Source organism: Oncorhynchus mykiss, chromosome 6 (assembly GCF_013265735.2).
Source record: "Oncorhynchus mykiss isolate Arlee chromosome 6, USDA_OmykA_1.1, whole genome shotgun sequence".
NCBI classification, from domain to species: Eukaryota; Metazoa; Chordata; class Actinopteri; order Salmoniformes; family Salmonidae; genus Oncorhynchus; species Oncorhynchus mykiss.
The window spans coordinates 93,470,854-93,493,179 of NC_048570.1; the positions used below are offsets into that span (position 1 = coordinate 93,470,854).

The following is a 22,326-nucleotide window of genomic DNA, read 5'->3' on the forward strand; positions in this document are numbered from 1 at the left end:
GCAGTCCTGTTGGGATAATGGTGATACAGTGGATGTCTGTTCTGTCCTGTTAGGAACATGGTGATACAGTGGATGGCTGAGCTGTCCTGTTGGGATCATGGTGATACAGTGGATGGCTGAGCAGTCCTGTTGGGATCATAGTGATACAGTGGATGGCTGAGCAGTCCTGTTGGGATAATGGTGATACAGTGGATGGCTGAGCTGTCCTGTTGGGATCATGGTGATACAGTGGATGGCTGTTCTGTCCTGTTGGGATCATGGTGATACAGTGGATGGCTGTTCTGTCCTGTTGGGATCATGGTGATACAGTGGATGGCTGAGCTGTCCTGTTAGGACCATGGTGATACAGTGGATGGCTGAGCTGTCCTGTTAGGAACATGGTGATACAGTGGATGGCTGAGCTGTCCTGTTGGGATCATGGTGATACAGTGGATGGCTGAGCTGTCCTGTTAGGACCATGGTGATACAGTGGATGGCTGAGCTGTCCTGTTAGGAACATGGTGATACAGTGGATGTCTGTTCTGTCCTGTTGGGATCATGGTGATACAGTGGATGTCTGTTCTGTCCTGTTGGGATCATGGTGATACAGTGGATGGCTGAGCTGTCCTGTTAGGATCATGGTGATACAGTGGATGGCTGAGCTGTCCTGTTGGGATCATGGTGATACAGTGAATGGCTGAGCTGTCCTGTTAGGATCATGGTGATACAGTGGATGGCTGAGCTGTCCTGTTAGGACCATGGTGATACAGTGGATGTCTGTTCTGTCCTGTTGGGATCATGGTGATACAGTGGATGGCTGAGCTGTCCTGTTAGGAACATGGTGATACAGTGGATGGCTGAGCTGTCCTGTTGGGATCATGGTGATACAGTGGATGGCTGAGCTGTCCTGTTAGGATCATGGTGATACAGTGGATGGCTGAGCTGTCCTGTTGGGATCATGGTGATACAGTGGATGGCTGAGCTGTCCTGTTGGGATCATGGTGATACAGTGGATGGCTGAGCTGTCCTGTTGGGATCATGGTGATACAGTGGATGGCTGAGCTGTCCTGTTAGGACCATGGTGATACAGTGGATGTCTGTTCTGTCCTGTTAGGACCATGGTGATACAGTGGATGTCTGTTCTGTCCTGTTGGGAACATGGTGATACAGTGGATGGCTGAGCTGTCCTGTTGGGATCATGGTGATACAGTGGATGTCTGTTCTGTCCTGTTGGGATCATGGTGATACAGTGGATGTCTGTTCTGTCCTGTTGGGATCATGGTGATACAGTGGATGGCTGAGCTGTCCTGTTAGGACCATGGTGATACAGTGGATGGCTGAGCTGTCCTGTTAGGACCATGGTGATACAGTGGATGGCTGAGCTGTCCTGTTAGGATCATGGTGATACAGTGGATGGCTGAGCAGTCCTGTTAGGATCATGGTGATACAGTGGATGGCTGAGCTGTCCTGTTAGGAACATGGTGATACAGTGGATGGCTGAGCTGTCCTGTTAGGATCATGGTGATACAGTGGATGGCTGAGCTGTCCTGTTAGGACCATGGTGATACAGTGGATGGCTGAGCTGTCCTGTTAGGATCACGGTGATACAGTGGATGGCTGAGCTGTCCTGTTAGGATCATGGTGATACAGTGGATGGCTGAGCTGTCCTGTTGGGATCATGGTGATACAGTGGATGGCTGAGCAGTCCTGTTAGGACCATGGTGATACAGTGGATGGCTGAGCTGTCCTGTTAGGAACATGGTGATACAGTGGATGGCTGAGCTGTCCTGTTAGGATCATGGTGATACAGTGGATGGCTGAGCAGTCCTGTTAGGATCATGGTGATACAGTGGATGGCTGAGCTGTCCTGTTAGGACCATGGTGATACAGTGGATGGCTGAGCTGTCCTGTTAGGACCATGGTGATACAGTGGATGGCTGAGCTGTCCTGTTGGGATCATGGTGATACAGTGGATGGCTGAGCTGTCCTGTTGGGATCATGGTGATACAGTGGATGGCTGAGCTGTCCTGTTGGGATCATGGTGATACAGTGGATGGCTGAGCTGTCCTGTTAGGATCATGGTGATACAGTGGATGGCTGAGCAGTCCTGTTAGGACCATGGTGATACAGTGGATGGCTGAGCAGTCCTGTTAGGACCATGGTGATACAGTGGATGGCTGAGCAGTCCTGTTAGGACCATGGTGATACAGTGGATGGCTGAGCTGTCCTGTTAGGATCATGGTGATACAGTGGATGGCTGAGCAGTCCTGTTAGGACCATGGTGATACAGTGGATGGCTGAGCTGTCCTGTTAGGATCATGGTGATACAGTGGATGGCTGAGCAGTCCTGTTAGGATCATGGTGATACAGTGGTGGGCTGTGCAGTCCTGTTAGGATCTGTTTGAGGAAACATTCCACTCTTTGCCAATCCTTTTCATGTCAAACACATTTGACACAAGGAGAGGAATGTTAGCAGAAAACAGGTTCTGGATGCCATTCTAGTATAAAATCCATCCATAAAATGGATGAAAAGGGCTGAACAGAAAACCAGGCCGTTTACCGGAATGTTCCGGGGAAATATTATACTCACCGGAGGAACATTCTGAGAAAGAGAACCATCCTGATAAAGAAGAAAAACCCAGGCCAGACAGATACAGGGTGTAAACAACAGTCCTTAAGGCAACACACAACACAAAACCCCAGGCCAGACAGATACAAGGTGTAAACAACAGTCCTTAAGGCAACACACAACACAAAACCCCAGGCCAGACAGATACAGGGTGTAAACAACAGTCCTTAAGGCAACACACAACACAAAAGCCCAGGCCAGACAGATACAGGGTGTAAACAACAGTCCTTAAGGCAACACACAACACAAAACCCCAGGCCAGACAGATACAGGGTGTAAACAACAGTCCTTAAGGCAACACACAACACAAAACCCCAGGCCAGACAGATACAGGGTGTAAACAACAGTCCTTAAGGCAACACACAACACAAAACCCCAGGCCAGACAGATACAGGGTGTAAACAACAGTCCTTAAGGCAACACACAACACAAAACCCCAGGCCAGACAGATACAGGGTGTAAACAACAGTCCTTAAGGCAACACACAACACAAAACCCCAGGCCAGACAGATACAGGGTGTAAACAACAGTCCTTAAGGCAACACACAACACAAAACCCCAGGCCAGACAGATACAAGGTGTAAACAACAGTCCTTAAGGCAACACACAACCCCAGGCCAGACAGATACAGGTTGTAAACAACAGTCCTTAAGGCAACACACAACACAAAACCCAGGCCAGACAGATACAGGGTGTAAACAACAGTCCTTAAGGCAACACACAGCACAAAACCCAGGCCAGACAGATACAAGGTGTAAACAACAGTCCTTAAGGCAACACACAGCACCAAGACAATCTACACACAGATTTAAATCTACAACCAGCATCTACATCAAGCATTTTAATATCTCTCTCTCTCTCTCTCTCTCTCTCTCTCTCTCTCTCTCTCTCTCTCTCTCTCTCTCTCTCTCTCTCTCTCTTTCTCTGTCTCTCTCTCTCTCTCTCTCTGTCTCCCTCTTTCAATCTCTCTCTCTCTCTCTCTCTCTCTCTCTCTCTCTCTCTTTCTCTGTGTCTTTCTCTCTGTGTCTCTCTCTCTGTCAATCTCTGTCTCTGTCAATCTGTCTTTGTCTCTCTCTCTGTCAATCTCTGTCTCTGTCTCTCTCTTTCTGTGTCTTTCTCTCTGTGTCTCTCTCTGTCAATCTCTGTCTCTGTCTCTCTCTTTCTGTTTCTTTCTCTCTGTGTCTCTCTGTGTCTCTCTCTGTCTCTCTCTGTCAATCTCTGTCTCTGTCTCTCGCTTTCTCTTTCTCTGTTTCTTTCTCTCTGTGTCTCTCTCTCTCTGTCTCTCTCTCTCTGTCTCTCTGTGTCTCTCTCTCTCTCTCTGTCTCCCTCTGTCTCTCTGTCTCTCAGGATGAGCCACGCGAGGGGAAAGGCGGATGCAGCTGAAGGTGTGGCCCTGAAGGCTAGCGAGGAATGTCGGATGGCCAGGGTCGCTGCCAAGGAACTCTCGCCGTCATTCCATATCCATGGAAACGGTGAATCAAACGGTGAGTCAATCACAGAGAAATTGACTCGGCTACATCAAGCATTTTAATATCTCTGTCTCTGTCTCTCTCTTTCTCTCTATCTTTCTCTCTACTGTACACTTGCCCAACCAGGCAGAGAAAAATCATTCAAATTGTTGTAGAATTTGAAGAAACTTTATTGAAACTTCCTTTACAGACAATCTGGGTTGGATTCAGTCAGTAGTGTACCCAAATTCTAAGTCTCATTATTTTGTCCTCTTACCTGAGTTAACACAGTACAGGGTGTACTGTACTGTGTAATATTACCTGTGTTACTTGAATTAACACAGTAATCTAGCTGTGTAATCCTGATGTACAATACCAGTCAAATATTTAACAACACCTACTCATTCTAGGATTTTTCTTTATTTTTTAAAACTATTTTCTACATTGTAGAATAATAGTCAAGACATCCACACTGACATAACACACATGTAGTAACCAAAAAAGTGTTAAATATATTTTAGATTTTAGATTCTTCAAAGTAGCCACCCTTTGCCTTGAGGACAGTTTTGCACACTCTTAGCATTCTCTGGAGGTGTGTGGGGTCATTGTCCTGTTGAAAAACAAATGATAGTCCCACTAAGCGCAAACCAGACTGGATGGCGTTTTGCTGCAGAATGCTGTGATGCTGGTTAAGTGTGCCTTGAATTCTAAATAAATCACAAACAGTGTCACCAGCAAAGCACCCCCACATCAACATACCACCTCCTCCATGCTTCATGGTGGGAACCACACATTCGGAGATCATCCGTTCACCTACTCTGCGTCTCACAAAGACACAGTGGTTGGAACCAAAAATCTCAAATTTTGACTCATCAGACCATTGGACAGATTTCCACAGGTCTAATGTCCATTGCTCGTGTTTCTTGGCCCTAGCAAGTCTCTTCTTCTCATTGGTGTCCTTTAGTAGTGGTTTCTTTGCAGCAATCCGACCGTGAAGACCTGATTCTCACAGTCTCCTCTGAACAGTTGATGTTGAGATGTGTCTGTTACTTGAACTCTGTGAAGCATTTATTTGGGCTGCAATCTGAGGCTGGTAACTGTAATGAACGTATCCTCTGCAGCAGAGGTAACTCTGAGTCTTCCTGTCCTGTGGCGGTCCTCATGAGAGCCAGTTTCATCACAGCACATGATGGTTTTTGTGACAGCACTTTCATGTCTTAAAGCAATGGGGGACTGTCATTTCTCTTTGCTTATTTGAGCTGTTCGTGACATAATATGGACTTGGTCTTTTATCAAATAGGGCAATCTTCTGTATATCACCCTATACCATGTCACAACACAACTGATTGGCTCAAACGCATTTAAAGGAAAGAAATTCCACAAACTAACTTTTAACAAGGCAAACCGTTGAATTGAAAATGCATTCCAGGTGACAACCTCATGGTTGAGAGAATGCCAAGAGTGTGCAAAGATGTCGTCAAGGCAAAGGGTGGATACTTTGAAGAATCTGAAATCTAAAATATATTTAGATTTGTTTAACAATTTTTGGTTACTACATGATTCCATATGTGTTATTTCGTAGTTCTGATGTCTTCACTATTATTCTACAATGTAGAAAATAGTACAAATATAGAAAAACCCTTGAATGAGTAGGTGTGTCCAAACTTTTGACTGGTACTGTATGTCTGGTGGATCTCTGCCAAATCCCCTCTTTCATTGTGTTTCGTCTCTTCCCGCCTGTCTGCCTTTCTGCCTGTCTGTCTGTCTGCCTGTCTGTCTGCCTGTCTGTCTGCCTGTCTGTCTGTCTGTCTGCCTGTCTGTCTGTCTGTCTGCCTGTCTGTCTGCCTGTCTGTCAGGTCTGGAGTGCCAGCGGCCCAATAAGCACCAGGACAACAAAGACCACGAGATCATTTCCACGGGAACTGACAGTCCTGAACTGTGCACCCCGGACACCACGCCTCCCTTGATAACGCCTGACCTCAGCCCAGTACTGAGCGTCCCCCCCTCGCCCCCCCGAAGCCCGCCGACCTCTAAACAAGGCCACTCTCACCGTCCCAGAAACGCCTGCTTCATGCGGCAGAGCGCTGTGGACGACCAGGGAGGAGGAGCAGAGATACAGGTGCTTGTGGAGGGGCGGGGCATGGATCTCCAGAGGGGAGGAGCTAACAACTGGACAGAGGACATGTATCCAGACCGGGGGGTTCACAGCAGCCAATCCACCACCCCGTCTCTACTGGAGGAGCAGGAGGGACAGGTCAACGGCCACCAGCAGGCCCCGTCCAACCACAAACCGAGGGAGAAGGCCTTGACTAACCACAAGTCCCGGGAGCACACTTCCTCTTCCTATAGGTCGTGGGAGCACTCCTCCTCGTACAACCAGAAGCCCTCAAAGCACACCTCATCCAATCACAAGTCGAGGGAGTACATGCAGTCCAATCACAAAACATGGGATCATTCCTCCTCCTCCATCAATCACAGGGCCTGTGAGAATGCCTCTTCCAATTACAAGCAGCAGGTGCACATTTCATCCAATCACAAAGCCTTGGAGCATAACCTGTCCAATCACAAGACTTCTGAGCATGCTTCTTCCAATCACAAGTCGTGCCAAGATTATACCTGCTCCAATCACATCCCAAAGGACAATGTCTCCTCAGCCAATCACAACGACCCCCGAGAGCATGTGTACTCCAACCACCATTCCAAGCAGCAGCACATCTCATCCAATCACAAGCTTAGCAAGCATGCCTTGCCCGACCCCGGGCTCGACAGCCCCGCAGAGGGCTGGACTGACGAAGGCGCCCTGCAGTGGAGCCCTGCCCACTCTCGCCTCATGGACCGAGAGGAAGAGGAGGACAGGCTGGGAGACTACACAGTAGACATGAGGTTCCAGCCCCTGGACTCCACTACCCAGATGTCCCCTGGCCATTGCCCCAAAAGCAGGCTGCGCCCGCGGGGCCTGCGGCCGGTCAAGGAGGGCTCCATGGACTCCGTACAGATGCTGGACACTCTGAATGTGGGGGCGGAGCAGGAGGAGTGGCCCTTGCACAGGGACCTCACTCTCTCCCCGCCTCTCAAGTCTCAGCCAATCACCTTGGAGCAGGATGGGGAGCACCACACCCTCAAATCAAACTCAGTGAGTGATTTATTGGTATCAGATAGATCTGTAAACTGGACCTCAGGTTTTAAATACTGATACTATACTCTTAACTGTAGAATCAGATTGGTCTGTAAACTGGACATCAGGTTTTAAATACTAATACTATACTCTTAACTGTAGAATGAAGTCTGAGAATTAACACTTTCTCTCTCTTCTCTCTCCTCCCGTCTCTCTCTCTCCTCTCTCCTCCTGTCTCTCTCTCCCCTCTCCACTCATCTGCTTTATCTCTCTCGCTCTCTCCTCTTGTCTATCTCTCTCCTCTCTTCTCCTTTCTCTCTCTCTCTCTCTCTCTCTCTCTCTCTCTCTCTCCTCTCCTCCTGTCTCTCTCTCTCCTCTCTCCTCTCTTCTCCTGTCTCTCTCTCCTCTCCCATCCTGTCTCTCTCTCTCCTCTCTCTCCTCTTCTCCTGTCTCTCTCTCCTCTCTCATCCTGTCTCTCTCTCCTCTCTCTTCTCATCTCTCTCTCTCTCTCTCTCTCCTCCTGCCTCTCTCTCCTCTCCTCCTGTCTCTCTCTCCTATCCTGTCTCTCTCTCTTCTCTCTCCTCCTGTCTCTCTCTCTCCTCCTGTCTCTCTCTCTTCTCTCTCCTCCTGTCTCTTCTCTCTCCTCCTGTCTCTTCTCTCTCCTCCTGTCTCTCCTCTCTCCTCCCGTCTCTCTCTCCCTCCTCTCTTCTCCTGTCTCTCCCAGGGCTCCAGCTCAGTCCTGGTTGTCATGGTTATTTTACTCAACATTGGAGTAGCCCTCCTCTTCATCCATTTCTTTATTTAACCTTCCTTCTATGATCTACTAAGTCTTATTATTATGATGATGATGATGATGAAGATGATGATGACTTATATATTACATAAGTTATTATTGATCCAGACGTGACTCTGCCCAGCCACGTGGAGCCTGCAGCGTGGGAGGAGCGGAGGAGTGGCGACGGACATCGACAGCATGGTGTTTCTATTGTCGTTAACCTCCAGCCCTTTGATGTTTATCTCATCTCATGTCACAGACTCAGTTAAGGTATATCATTCAACGGATTTATCTGCCTTGAGTTTCTAAAAAACACTACACATTTTTTAATGTTATTTTATTTTTTTTATTAATTGCCTTTTTTTTTTGTGCCACGTGGAAAGGTATTTTGACACTACGACTGTGGAATGGAGCTTTGAGATGGGGATGATGCGATGTGGTGGCGTAGTCGGCCACAAACGCACAGGTTTTGTTAGTAGGGCACCTGCTGTATGGAGGACAGGATACACAGGGCACAGACTATGTCCACTGGGCCCATCCATCCAAGACTAGTGTACAAGCACCCTCTGTCCTACACTGTATCCCACTTAACAATATGACACGCTAGCCCATGGTGATCACACTTCTTCTTCTTCGCCCACCTTAGCCCCTAACCCTATACCCTATGGCCTCATCCACCAACCGCTGGGGTGCCTCTCGAATGGCACCCTATTCCCTATATAGTGTACTGCTTTTGACCAGAGCTCTATGGGGGCTACGGTTAAACACAGTGCATGATAGAGGGTATAAGGTGCCATTAGGGACGTAGTCCTGATCTATGCTACCAAACTATGCTGCAAGAGTAGATCCATGTTAAAGGGCTCCGCCATGTTTATTTTCCTGTTCACCATAACACACACACACACACACACACACACACACACACACTCTCACTCACACACACACACACACACACACACACACACACACACACACACACACACACACACACTCTCACTCACACACACACTCTCACTCACACACACACACACTCTCACTCACACACACACACACACACACACTCTCCCTCACACACACACACTCTCTCTCTCTCACACATACACACACACACTCTCTCTCTCACACATACACACACACTCTCTCTCTCAGACATACTCACTCTTACACACATACAGTCAAACAGTCATACACACACACACACACGCAGTCATACACACACACACGCAGTCATACACACACACACACAGTCATACACACACACACGCAGTCATACACACACACACACACAGTCACACACACACACACACAGTCATACACATACACAGTCATACACAGTCACACAAACACACACACAGTCATTGCATTAAAATAGCATCTTTCTATCCCTGTGTCTTTTCCATCTGTTGTTCTTAATTTGTCCACAAACCCTCCTAGATATCCATTCTTCTGATTCACTTCACTGCAACTACGAACCGAGAGTTGGGATCAACGCCGTTTCACATTCAGTCGAATCAGGAAACGGACATTTTTTAAGATTTCAGATTCGATTCATGAATTGAATAAAAAAAAACACACTTTTCTATGAGTTTTTTTTTTTTTTTTTTTAATTCATGAATCATTCATGAATGATCTCAACCCTATCACTTACGCAAAACAAAACACACGTAGTGTCCACACTACACACACACACACACACACACACACACACACACAGGACTATGGAGGTGGGAGAATTCAGGCTTGCCCCCTGTGTGCAGCGTTGAGACTGTTACGTTATAACACTGTTTCTAAATATATATATATATATATATCATTATTATTCAAATGTTTGTTACTTTTGAGCATTTTGCCAGACAGAGAGAATGCTGAGTGCCTCGTATTTATTTATTTTGTATTAATGTAATGATTCACTTGATGAAACACCCCTCGTGGGAAATGCAGGCTGGGAAGGGGGAGGGGGAGGGGGAGGGGGGGGGGGGGGGGGGGGGGGTGACCTTCAGAATGGTGAAAGGTTGACCCCGCCTGAAGTGGCATGCACCGTTTAGTCTCTCTCCCTGTCGGCCTTCTTCCAGAACAGTCCACAGGGAGAACTGGGTCTCTTCCAGACTAGTCCAAAGTCCCAAATGGAACACTTTCCTATATAGCTAGGGCACCGCTTTGGGAGAACAGGTATGCGTGGGCCCTGGTCCAGAATGGTGCATGGTATATAGTGAATAGGGTGCTATTTGGGAATATACAAGCCTGGATGTGTTCTCCTTCAGTGTCACTTCCAGACATGCTGGGGGGGCCCCCATGAGATGTTTTTCAGCATGTTTGTTTAGCCTGCTCAATCTGGTGTCCGTCAGTTTGTGAGTCTCTCTCTCTCTCTCTCTCCGGCTCTCCTAGTGTTTTTATCCAGCTACAGGTGGCTGACGCTGAGGCTGAGACCATCATCGGTGGCAAATAAAATTTAAAAAAAACGCTAGCTTTAAAAAATAAAATAAAAAAACTCTTGTGGATTTTCAAAATGTCGATCCAGAGTTTTATGAATGAGCTTAAAAAAAAAAATCTGTTCCGCCTTTTTATACCTGGCACCGGGTGACATCATGTTGTGACATCATGTTGTGACATCATTGCATGCCCAAGCATGCTCTTTTCTTACGCTTTTGGTTTATGACATGTGGAGAAAAATAATGAAAATGTTTGAAATGACTGTGTGTGTGTGTGTCGGTGTTGATTACTGCTGCTCTCCTCCACATAGCCTCAGACACACACACACACAACGTATAGTGGACTGGATTTCAGATGTTAAAATCCTTTTCCTAGTGTCTGAATGTATAGTAACGACAGGCTGACTGTAGTGACTTGTCTTTCTGCAGTGTGTTTCTGTCAATACAACCAGAGTGTAAAAACAGTCAGCCAGCACTCAACAAAACAACCTTCAAAACCCCAGTCACTCTTCACTCCTGTCATCATTGGTTGTTTCAAAAACTTTATTTATAAAACCAAAAATTCACATTTAAAGTGCAGCACAGGAAGGACACTTAGAACAATGTCTTGGGTATTTCATATAAAAATAACAGTTTGAAAACATTCAGAGCAAACAGAGTTAAAAAAACAAACAATAACAAGACAAGGCACAGGAAGTGTCAAGAAAGCTTCAGGAATATCTCTGTTGGTAGAATACAGACAGTAACAACCCGATGATAACATTAGATAACTAGTTCAATAGGTCATCTCGTCCTCCAGCCGGCGTTCTCTCTCTCTCTCTCTCTCTGTAGGAATGGAGCCTGGGGACTCTAGAGCTCTGACTTCTAATTCTGAATTCTAGTCACTATTTTACCTTCCCGAGATGTGCACTTCCTAAAGAACGAACTTCTTCAGGACCAAATATCATGCCTTCATACAACCAGTTATGTAAGGGAAAGGGAAATGGGGAATACCTAGTCAGTTGTTCAACTGAATGTAGTCAACTGAAATGTGTCTTCCTTATTTAACCCAACCCCTCTGAATCAGAGAGGTGCGGGGAAGGGGGGGGGGGGGGGGATACCTAGTCAGTTGTCCAACTGAATGTATTCAACTGAAATGGCATCTTCCACATTTAACCCAACACCTCTGAATCAGAGAGGTGCAGGGAAGGGGGGGGGGGGGGGGGGGGGGGATACCTAGTCAGTTGTCCAACTGAATGTATTCAACTGAAATGGCATCTTCCACATTTAACCCAACCCCTCTGAATCAGAGGTGGGGGGGGGGCTGCCTTAACCCACATCCACGTCTTCGGCGCCCGGGGAACAGTATCCGGCTCGGGGTCAATTCCATTTCAATTCAGGAAGTACAATGAAATTAATATTCTCTTCAATGCATTTCAATGAGGAAAATGGTTTACTTTCTGAATGGAATTGAAATTGAGCCCAACCCTGCTTAGTACTCCTCTAGAACTTCCCAGGTTAACATCTAAAGACACTCTCTCAAAATAAGAAAAACACAACAGTCTACGTAAGTGCTATTTAAATATGGGAAGAAATATAAACAACAGACCAAAATACTGAAAAGACAGTTTGAAAATGCAGAGAACAGACAGCAAGGTGGGTTCTGTGTAAACAACCAGATTGTTAGGCCTCTACTTACTAGTTGGTCCCCCCCCCCCCCCCCCCCCTCCCTCCCTATATACCCCACTGGTTAGGGGTCAAAGGTTAGGGATCAGAGGTCATAGAGTATTCAGAGTGATCAGCCTGAGATGAACACACATTGACCGTCCAGCACTGCTTCAGTGGTGATACAGCGGCTTGGGTTGCAGTGGAGAAAAGGATGAGTTTATTGAGTCCTGAGGAACCACGTTCAGCAGCTTCTGCCAGAACACGGTCAACAAGCCTGCAAGAAACCCATCTCTACTAGTACACCCTTTCATCATCAGCAGTATCAGTACTAGTAGTACTAGAAACCCATCTCTACTAGTACACCCTTTCATCATCAGCAGTATCAGTACTAGTAGTACTAGTAACCCATCTATACTAGTACACCCTTTCATCATCAGCAGTATCAGTACTAGTAGTAGAAGAACTAGTAGCAGTACTAGTAGTAGTAGTAGCAGTACTAGTAGTAGCAGTATCAGTACTAGTAGTACTAGTAACCCATCTCTACTAGTACACCCTTTCATCATCAGCAGTATCAGTACTAGTAGTACTAGAAACCCATCTCTACTAGTACACCCTTTCATCATCAGCAGTATCAGTACTAGTAGTACTAGTAACCCATCTATACTAGTACACCCTTTCATCATCAGCAGTAGTAGTACTAGTAGTAGAAGAACTAGTAGCAGTACTAGTAGTAGTAGTAGCAGTACTAGTAGTAGCAGTATCAGTACTAGTAGTACTAGTAACCCATCTCTACTAGTACACCCTTTCATCATCAGCAGTATCAGTACTAGTAGTACTAGAAACCCATCTCTACTAGTACACCCTTTCATCATCAGCAGTATCAGTACTAGTAGTACTAGAAACCCATCTATACTAGTACACCCTTTCATCATCAGCAGTATCAGTACTAGTAGTACTAGAAACCCATCTCTACTAGTACACCCTTTCATCATCAGCAGTAGTAGTACTAGTAGTAGTAGAACTAGTAGCAGTACTAGTAGTAGTAGCAGTACTAGTAGTAGCAGTACTAGTAGTAGCAGTACTAGTAGTAGCAGTACTAGTAGTACTAGTAGTAGCAGTACTAGTAGTACTAGTAGTATCAGTACTATCAGTACTAGTAGTACTAGTAGTATCAGTACTAGTAGTAGTAGCAGCAGTACTAGTAGTAGTATCAATAGAAGTACTAGTAGTAGTAGTAGCAGTAGTAGCACTACTAGTAGTAGTAGTAGTAGTACTAGTAGTAGTATCAGTAGCAGTAGCACTAGTACTAGCAGTACTAGTAGTACTAGTAGTAGCAGTACTAGTAGTACTAGTAGTAGCAGTACTAGTAGTACTAGTAGTAGCAGTACTAGTAGTACTAGTAGTATCAGTACTAGTAGTAGTAGCAGCAGTACTAGTAGTAGTATCAATAGAAGTACTAGTAGTAGTAGTAGCAGTAGTAGTAGTAGCACTACTAGTAGTAGTAGTAGTAGTAGTAGTAGTAGTAGTAGTATCAGTAGCACTAGTACTAGCAGTAGTACTAGTACTAGCAGCAGTAGTAGTAGTAGTAGTAGCAGTACTAGTAGAACAAGTAGTACACGTAGTACTAGTAGTAGTAGCAGCAGTACAAGTAGTACTAGTAGTAGTAGCAGCAGTAGCAGTAGTACTAGTAGTAGCAGCAGTAGCAGTAGTACTAGTAGTAGTAGCGGTACTAGTAGTAGCAGTAGTAGTAGCAGTACTAGTAGTACTAGTAGTAGCAGTACTAGTAGTAGTAGCAGTAGTAGCAGTAGTAGCAGTACTAGTAGCAGTAGTAGTAGCAGTACTAGTAGCAGTAGCAGTAGTAACAGTACTACTAGTAGTAGTATCATTACTAGCAGTAGCAGTACTAGTAGTAGCAGTACTAGTAGTAGTATCAGTACTAGCAGTAGTAGCAGTACTTGTAGTAGCAGCAGTACTAGTAGTAGCAGTACTAGTAGTAGCAGTACTAGTAGTAGCAGTACTAGTAGTAGTATCAGTACTAGCAGTAGCAGTAGTAGCAGTACTTGTAGCAGTAGTAGTAGCAGTAGTAGTAGCAGTACTAGTAGCAGTACTAGTAGTAGTATCAGTACTAGTAGTAGTATCAGTAGCAGTACTTGTAGTAGCAGTACTAGTAGTAGCAGTACTAGTAGTATCAGTACTGGTAGTAGCAGTACTAGTAGTAGTATCAGTAGCAGTACCAGCAGCAGTGGTATTAGTAGTAGTATATTTAATTCATCTTGATGTCTACTGTACATTAACCTTGTTAGTAGAAGTGATAGTTTAGTATATTGATGTCTACTCTACATTATCCTTGTTAGTAGAAGTGGTGATAGTTTAGTATATTGATGTGTACTGTACATTATCCTTGTTAGTAGAAGGGATAGTTTAGTATATTGATGTGTACTCTACATTATCCTTGTTAGTAGAAGGGATAGTTTAGTATATTGATGTGTACTGTACATTATCCTTGTTAGTAGAAGGGATAGTTTAGTATATTGATGTCTACTGTACATTAACCTTGTTAGTAGAAGGGATAATTTAGTATATTGATGTGTACTCTACATTATCCTTGTTAGTAGAAGTGATAGTTTAGTGATTTGATGTGTACTCTACATTATCCTTGTTAGTAGAAGGGATAGTTTAGTATATTGATGTGTACTCTACATTATCCTTGTTAGTAGAAGTGATAGTTTAGTGATTTTCTACAGGAAGTGACAGCAGTTTTAAGTTACTCACTGATGCCATTGATGAGCCAGCTGGGTTTTTTCTGCCACCAATAGACGGGTACCCCAGTGGCGATGATACCGAAGCCGATGCCACACTCCACGGGCGTCTTCCCAAATGACACCGCAATGAGGAACACACACGCTACCACAAAACTCACCGGGAGTAGGAGATTCACCTGGAACACACACACTACGATGTAGGACCCACAGGAGAAACACACACAGAAACACTTATACAAACGGACACACACACACACACACACACACACCTTGATGGGGCGCTCCAGTTCAGGTCTCTTGTGTCGCAGCCATATCATGCCGATGATGGTCATGGCGACGCAGAGCCAGTTAAAGAAGCTGAAGAAGTTGACGATAGAGAAGATGTCGCTGGATAATGTGTACAGCACCATCACGATGCACTGAGAGAGAGACAACATACAGCACCATCACTATGTACTGAGAGAGACAATATACAGCACCGTCACTATGTACTGAGAGAGAGACAACATACAGCACCGTCACTATGTACTGATAGAGAGAGAGACAACATACAGCACCATCACTATGTACTGAGAGAGAGAGACAACATACAGCACCATCACTATGTACTGAGAGAGAGACAACATACAGCACCATCACGATGCACTGAGAGAGACAACATACAGCACCATCACTATGTACTGAGAGAGAGACAACATACAGCACCATCACTATGTACTGAGAGAGACAACATACAGCACCGTCACGATGTACTGATAGAGAGAGACAACATACAGCACCGTCACTATGTACTGAGAGAGAGAGACAACATACAGCACCGTCACTATGTACTGAGAGAGAGAGACAACATACAGCACCATCACTATGTACTGAGAGAGAGACAACATACAGCACCATCACTATGTACTGAGAGAGAGACAACATACAGCACCATCACTATGTACTGAGAGAGAGAGACAACATACAGCACCGTCACTATGCACTGAGAGAGAGACAACATACAGCACTGTCACTATGTACTGAGAGAGAGACAACATACAGCACCATCACTATGTACTGAGAGAGAGACAACATACAGCACCATCACTATGTACTGAGAGAGACAACATACAGCACCATCACGATGTACTGAGAGAGAGAGACAACATACAGCACCATCACTATGTACTGAGAGAGAGAGACAACATACAGCACCATCACTATGTACTGAGAGAGAGAGACAACATACAGCACCATCACTATGCACTGAGAGAGAGAGACAACATACAGCACCATCACTATGTACTGAGAGAGAGAGACAACATACAGCACCATCACTATGCACTGAGAGAGAGAGACAACATACAGCACCATCACTATGTACTGAGAGAGAGAGACAACATACAGCACCATCACTATGTACTGAGAGAGAGAGACAACATACAGCACCATCACTATGCACTGAGAGAGAGAGACAACATACAGCACCATCACTATGTACTGATAGAGAGAGACAACATACAGCACCATCACTATGTACTGAGAGAGAGAGACAACATACAGCACCATCACTATGTACTGAGAGAGAGAGACAACATACAGCACTGTCACTATGTACTGAGAGAGAGAGACAACATACAGCACCATCACTATGTACTGAGAGAGAGAGAGACAACATACAGCACCATCACTATGTACTGAGAGAGAGACAACATACAGCACCGTCACTATGCACTGAGAGAGAGACAACATACAGCACCATCACTATGTACTGAGAGAGAGAGAGACAACATACAGCACCATCACTATGTACTGAGAGAGAGAGAACATACAGCACCATCACTATGTACTGAGAGAGAGAGAGACAACATACAGCACCATCACTATGTACTGAGAGAGAGACAACATACAGCACCATCACTATGTACTGAGAGAGAGAGACAACATACAGCACCATCACTATGCACTGAGAGAGAGACAACATACAGCACCATCACTATGTACTGAGAGAGAGAGACAACATACAGCACCGTCACTATGCACTGAGAGAGAGAGACAACATACAGCACCGTCACTTTGTACTGAGAGAGAGAGACAACATACAGCACCATCACTATGTACTGAGAGAGAGAGAGAGACAACATACAGCACCATCACTATGTACTGAGAGAGAGACAACATACAGCACCATCACTATGTACTGAGAGAGAGAGAGACAACATACAGCACCATCACTATGTACTGAGAGAGAGAGAACATACAGCACCATCACTATGTACTGAGAGAGAGAGAGACAACATACAGCACCATCACTATGTACTGAGAGAGAGACAACATACAGCACCATCACTATGTACTGAGAGAGAGAGAGACAACATACAGCACCGTCACTATGCACTGAGAGAGAGAGAACATACAGCACCATCACTATGTACTGAGAGAGAGAGAGACAACATACAGCACCATCACTATGTACTGAGAGAGAGACAACATACAGCACCATCACTATGTACTGAGAGAGAGAGACAACATACAGCACCGTCACTATGTACTGAGAGAGAGAGACAACATACAGCACCATCACTATGTACTGAGAGAGAGACAACATACAGCACCATCACTATGTACTGAGAGAGAGACAACATACATCACCGTCACTATGCACTGAGAGAGAGACAACATACAGCACCATCACTATGTACTGAGAGAGAGACAACATACAGCACCGTCACTATGTACTGAGAGAGAGACAACATACAGCACCATCACTATGTACTGAGAGAGAGAGACAACATACAGCACCGTCACTATGTACTGAGAGAGAGACAACATACAGCACCGTCACTATGTACTGAGAGAGACAACATACAGCACCATCACTATGTACTGAGAGAGAGACAACATACAGCACCATCACTATGTACTGAGAGAGAGACAACATACAGCACCGTCACTATGTACTGAGAGAGAGACAACATACAGCACTGTCACTATGTACTGAGAGAGAGACAACATACAGCACCATCACTATGTACTGAGAGAGAGAGACAACATACAGCACCGTCACTATGTACTGAGAGAGAGAGACAACATACAGCACCGTCACTATGTACTGAGAGAGAGACAACATACAGCACCGTCACTATGTACTGAGAGAGACAACATACAGCACCGTCACTATGTACTGAGAGAGAGAGACAACATACAGCACCATCACTATGTACTGAGAGAGAGACAACATACAGCACTGTCACTATGTACTGAGAGAGAGAGAGACAACATACAGCACCGTCACTATGTACTGAGAGAGAGAGAGACAACATACAGCACCATCACTATGTACTGAGAGAGAACATACAGCACCATCACTATGTACTGAGAGAGAGACAACATACAGCACTGTCACTATGTACTGAGAGAGAGACAACATACAGCACCATCACTATGTACTGAGAGAGAGAGACAACATACAGCACCGTCACTATGTACTGAGAGAGAGAGACAACATACAGCACCGTCACTATGTACTGAGAGAGAGACAACATACAGCACCGTCACTATGTACTGAGAGAGACAACATACAGCACCGTCACTATGTACTGAGAGAGAGAGACAACATACAGCACCATCACTATGTACTGAGAGAGAGACAACATACAGCACTGTCACTATGTACTGAGAGAGAGAGAGACAACATACAGCACCGTCACTATGTACTGAGAGAGAGAGAGACAACATACAGCACCATCACTATGTACTGAGAGAGAACATACAGCACCATCACTATGTACTGAGAGAGAGAGACAACATACAGCACCGTCACTATGTACTGAGAGAGAGACAACATACAGCACCATCACTATGTACTGAGAGAGAGAGAGACAACATACAGCACCATCACTATGTACTGAGAGAGAGAGACAACATACAGCACCATCACTATGTACTGAGAGAGAGACAACATACAGCACCATCACTATGTACTGAGAGAGAGAGACAACATACAGCACCGTCACTATGTACTGAGAGAGACAACATACAGCACCGTCACTATGTACTGAGAGAGAGAGAGACAACATACAGCACCATCACTATGTACTGAGAGAGAGAGACAACATACAGCACCATCACTATGTACTGAGAGAGAGAGAGACAACATACAGCACCATCACTATGCACTGAGAGAGAGAGAGACAACATACAGCACCATCACTATGTACTGAGAGAGAGAGACAACATACAGCACCGTCACTATGCACTGAGAGAGAGAGACAACATACAGCACCATCACTATGTACTGAGAGAGAGAGACAACATACAGCACCATCACTATGCACTGAGAGAGAGAGACAACATACAGCACCATCACTATGTACTGAGAGAGAGAGAGACAACATACAGCACCATCACTATGTACTGAGAGAGAGAGACAACATACAGCACCATCACTATGTACTGAGAGAGAGAGACAACATACAGCACCATCACTATGTACTGAGAGAGAGAGACAACATACAGCACCGTCACTATGTACTGAGAGAGAGACAACATACAGCACCGTCACTATGTACTGAGAGAGACAACATACAGCACCATCACTATGTACTGAGAGAGAGAGAGACAACATACAGCACCATCACTATGTACTGAGAGAGAGAGACAACATACAGCACCATCACTATGTACTGAGAGAGAGAGACAACATACAGCACCATCACTATGTACTGAGAGAGAGAGACAACATACAGCACCGTCACTATGTACTGAGAGAGAGACAACATACAGCACCGTCACTATGTACTGAGAGAGACAACATACAGCACCATCACTATGCACTGAGAGAGAGAGACAACATACAGCACCATCACTATGTACTGAGAGAGAGAGACAACATACAGCACCGTCACTATGTACTGAGAGAGAGAGAGACAACATACAGCACCGTCACTATGTACTGAGAGAGAGAGAACATACAGCACCATCACTATGTACTGAGAGAGAGAGAACATACAGCACCATCACTATGTACTGAGAGAGAGAGACAACATACAGCACCATCACTATGTACTGAGAGAGAGAGAGAGACAACATACAGCACCATCACTATGTACTGAGAGAGAGAGAACATACAGCACCATCACTATGTACTGAGAGAGAGACAACATACAGCACCGTCACTATGCACTGAGAGAGAGAACATACAGCACCATCACTATGTACTGAGAGAGAGAGACAACATACAGCACCGTCACTATGTACTGAGAGAGAGAGAGACAACATACAGCACCGTCACTATGTACTGAGAGAGAGACAACATACAGCACCGTCACTATGTACTGAGAGAGAGAGACAACATACAGCACCGTCACTATGTACTGAGAGAGAGACAACATACAGCACCATCACTATGTACTGAGAGAGAGAGACAACATACAGCACCATCACTATGTACTGAGAGAGAGAGACAACATACAGCACCGTCACTATGTACTGAGAGAGAGAGACAACATACAGCACCGTCACTATGTACTGAGAGAGAGAGACAACATACAGCACCATCACTATGTACTGAAAGAGAGACAACATACAGCACCGTCACTATGTACTGAGAGAGAGAGACAACATACAGCACCGTCACTATGTACTGAGAGAGAGAGACAACATACAGCACCATCACTATGTACTGAGAGAGAGACAACATACAGCACCATCACTATGTACTGAGAGAGAGACAACATACAGCACCATCACTATGTACTGAGAGAGAGAGACAACATACAGCACCGTCACTATGCACTGAGAGAGAGACAACATACAGCACTGTCACTATGTACTGAGAGAGAGACAACATACAGCACCATCACTATGTACTGAGAGAGAGACAACATACAGCACCATCACTATGTACTGAGAGAGACAACATACAGCACCATCACGATGTACTGAGAGAGAGAGACAACATACAGCACCATCACTATGTACTGAGAGAGAGAGACAACATACAGCACCATCACTATGTACTGAGAGAGAGAGACAACATACAGCACCATCACTATGCACTGAGAGAGAGAGACAACATACAGCACCATCACTATGTACTGAGAGAGAGAGACAACATACAGCACCATCACTATGCACTGAGAGAGAGAGACAACATACAGCACCATCACTATGTACTGAGAGAGAGAGACAACATACAGCACCATCACTATGTACTGAGAGAGAGAGACAACATACAGCACCATCACTATGCACTGAGAGAGAGAGACAACATACAGCACCATCACTATGTACTGATAGAGAGAGACAACATACAGCACCATCACTATGTACTGAGAGAGAGAGACAACATACAGCACCATCACTATGTACTGAGAGAGAGAGACAACATACAGCACTGTCACTATGTACTGAGAGAGAGAGACAACATACAGCACCATCACTATGTACTGAGAGAGAGAGAGACAACATACAGCACCATCACTATGTACTGAGAGAGAGACAACATACAGCACCGTCACTATGCACTGAGAGAGAGACAACATACAGCACCATCACTATGTACTGAGAGAGAGAGAGACAACATACAGCACCATCACTATGTACTGAGAGAGAGAGAACATACAGCACCATCACTATGTACTGAGAGAGAGAGAGACAACATACAGCACCATCACTATGTACTGAGAGAGAGACAACATACAGCACCATCACTATGTACTGAGAGAGAGAGACAACATACAGCACCATCACTATGCACTGAGAGAGAGACAACATACAGCACCATCACTATGTACTGAGAGAGAGAGACAACATACAGCACCGTCACTATGCACTGAGAGAGAGAGACAACATACAGCACCGTCACTTTGTACTGAGAGAGAGAGACAACATACAGCACCATCACTATGTACTGAGAGAGAGAGAGAGACAACATACAGCACCATCACTATGTACTGAGAGAGAGACAACATACAGCACCATCACTATGTACTGAGAGAGAGAGAGACAACATACAGCACCATCACTATGTACTGAGAGAGAGACAACATACAGCACCATCACTATGTACTGAGAGAGAGAGAGACAACATACAGCACCGTCACTATGCACTGAGAGAGAGAGAACATACAGCACCATCACTATGTACTGAGAGAGAGAGAGACAACATACAGCACCATCACTATGTACTGAGAGAGAGACAACATACAGCACCATCACTATGTACTGAGAGAGAGAGACAACATACAGCACCGTCACTATGTACTGAGAGAGAGAGACAACATACAGCACCATCACTATGTACTGAGAGAGAGACAACATACAGCACCATCACTATGTACTGAGAGAGAGACAACATACATCACCGTCACTATGCACTGAGAGAGAGACAACATACAGCACCATCACTATGTACTGAGAGAGAGACAACATACAGCACCGTCACTATGTACTGAGAGAGAGACAACATACAGCACCATCACTATGTACTGAGAGAGAGAGACAACATACAGCACCGTCACTATGTACTGAGAGAGAGACAACATACAGCACCGTCACTAT

At 45.2% G+C, this 22,326-nt stretch overlaps 2 protein-coding genes across 2 annotated transcripts in view; one reads left to right on the forward strand and one right to left on the reverse strand.

Moving 5' to 3' along the window:
* LOC118964985 (junctophilin-3-like) overlaps window positions 1–8,932 on the forward strand; it is a 28,258-nt gene extending 19,326 nt beyond the window's left edge. Inside the window, exons 4-6 of the mRNA XM_036981609.1 lie at window positions 3,956–4,092; window positions 5,913–7,189; window positions 7,896–8,932. Coding sequence (XP_036837504.1) covers window positions 3,956–4,092; window positions 5,913–7,189; window positions 7,896–7,976 — 1,495 coding nt within the window. The 3' untranslated portion in view covers window positions 7,977–8,932. The remainder of the gene's footprint in view (window positions 1–3,955; window positions 4,093–5,912; window positions 7,190–7,895) is intronic.
* A 3,151-nt stretch (window positions 8,933–12,083) lies between these two features.
* Window positions 12,084–15,205, reverse strand: LOC110514126 (large neutral amino acids transporter small subunit 1). Its single transcript, XM_036981610.1, has 3 exons — window positions 15,054–15,205; window positions 14,795–14,960; window positions 12,084–12,296 (listed from the first exon to the last, which is right to left on the reverse strand). The coding sequence occupies exons 1-3, from the start codon at window positions 15,192–15,194 to the stop codon at window positions 12,193–12,195; spliced, it is 411 nt and encodes a 136-aa protein (XP_036837505.1). The 5' UTR covers window positions 15,195–15,205; the 3' UTR covers window positions 12,084–12,192.
* Window positions 15,206–22,326: the final 7,121 nt, after the last annotated feature.

What these genes read in the sequence shown, in the direction of transcription:
- LOC110514126 (XM_036981610.1), bottom strand. Translation starts at nt 15,194, where the DNA reads ATGGTGCTGTACACATTATCCAGCGACATCTTCTCTATCGTCAACTTC. An exon ending in AACTGGAGCGCCCCATCAAG is followed by an intron (nt 14,961 to 15,053) that starts GTGTGTGTGTGT and finishes TGTGTGTTCCAG; the next exon opens with GTGAATCTCCTACTCCCGGT. An exon ending in CTGGCTCATCAATGGCATCA is followed by an intron (nt 12,297 to 14,794) that starts GTGAGTAACTTA and finishes GGTTTCTTGCAG; the next exon opens with GCTTGTTGACCGTGTTCTGG.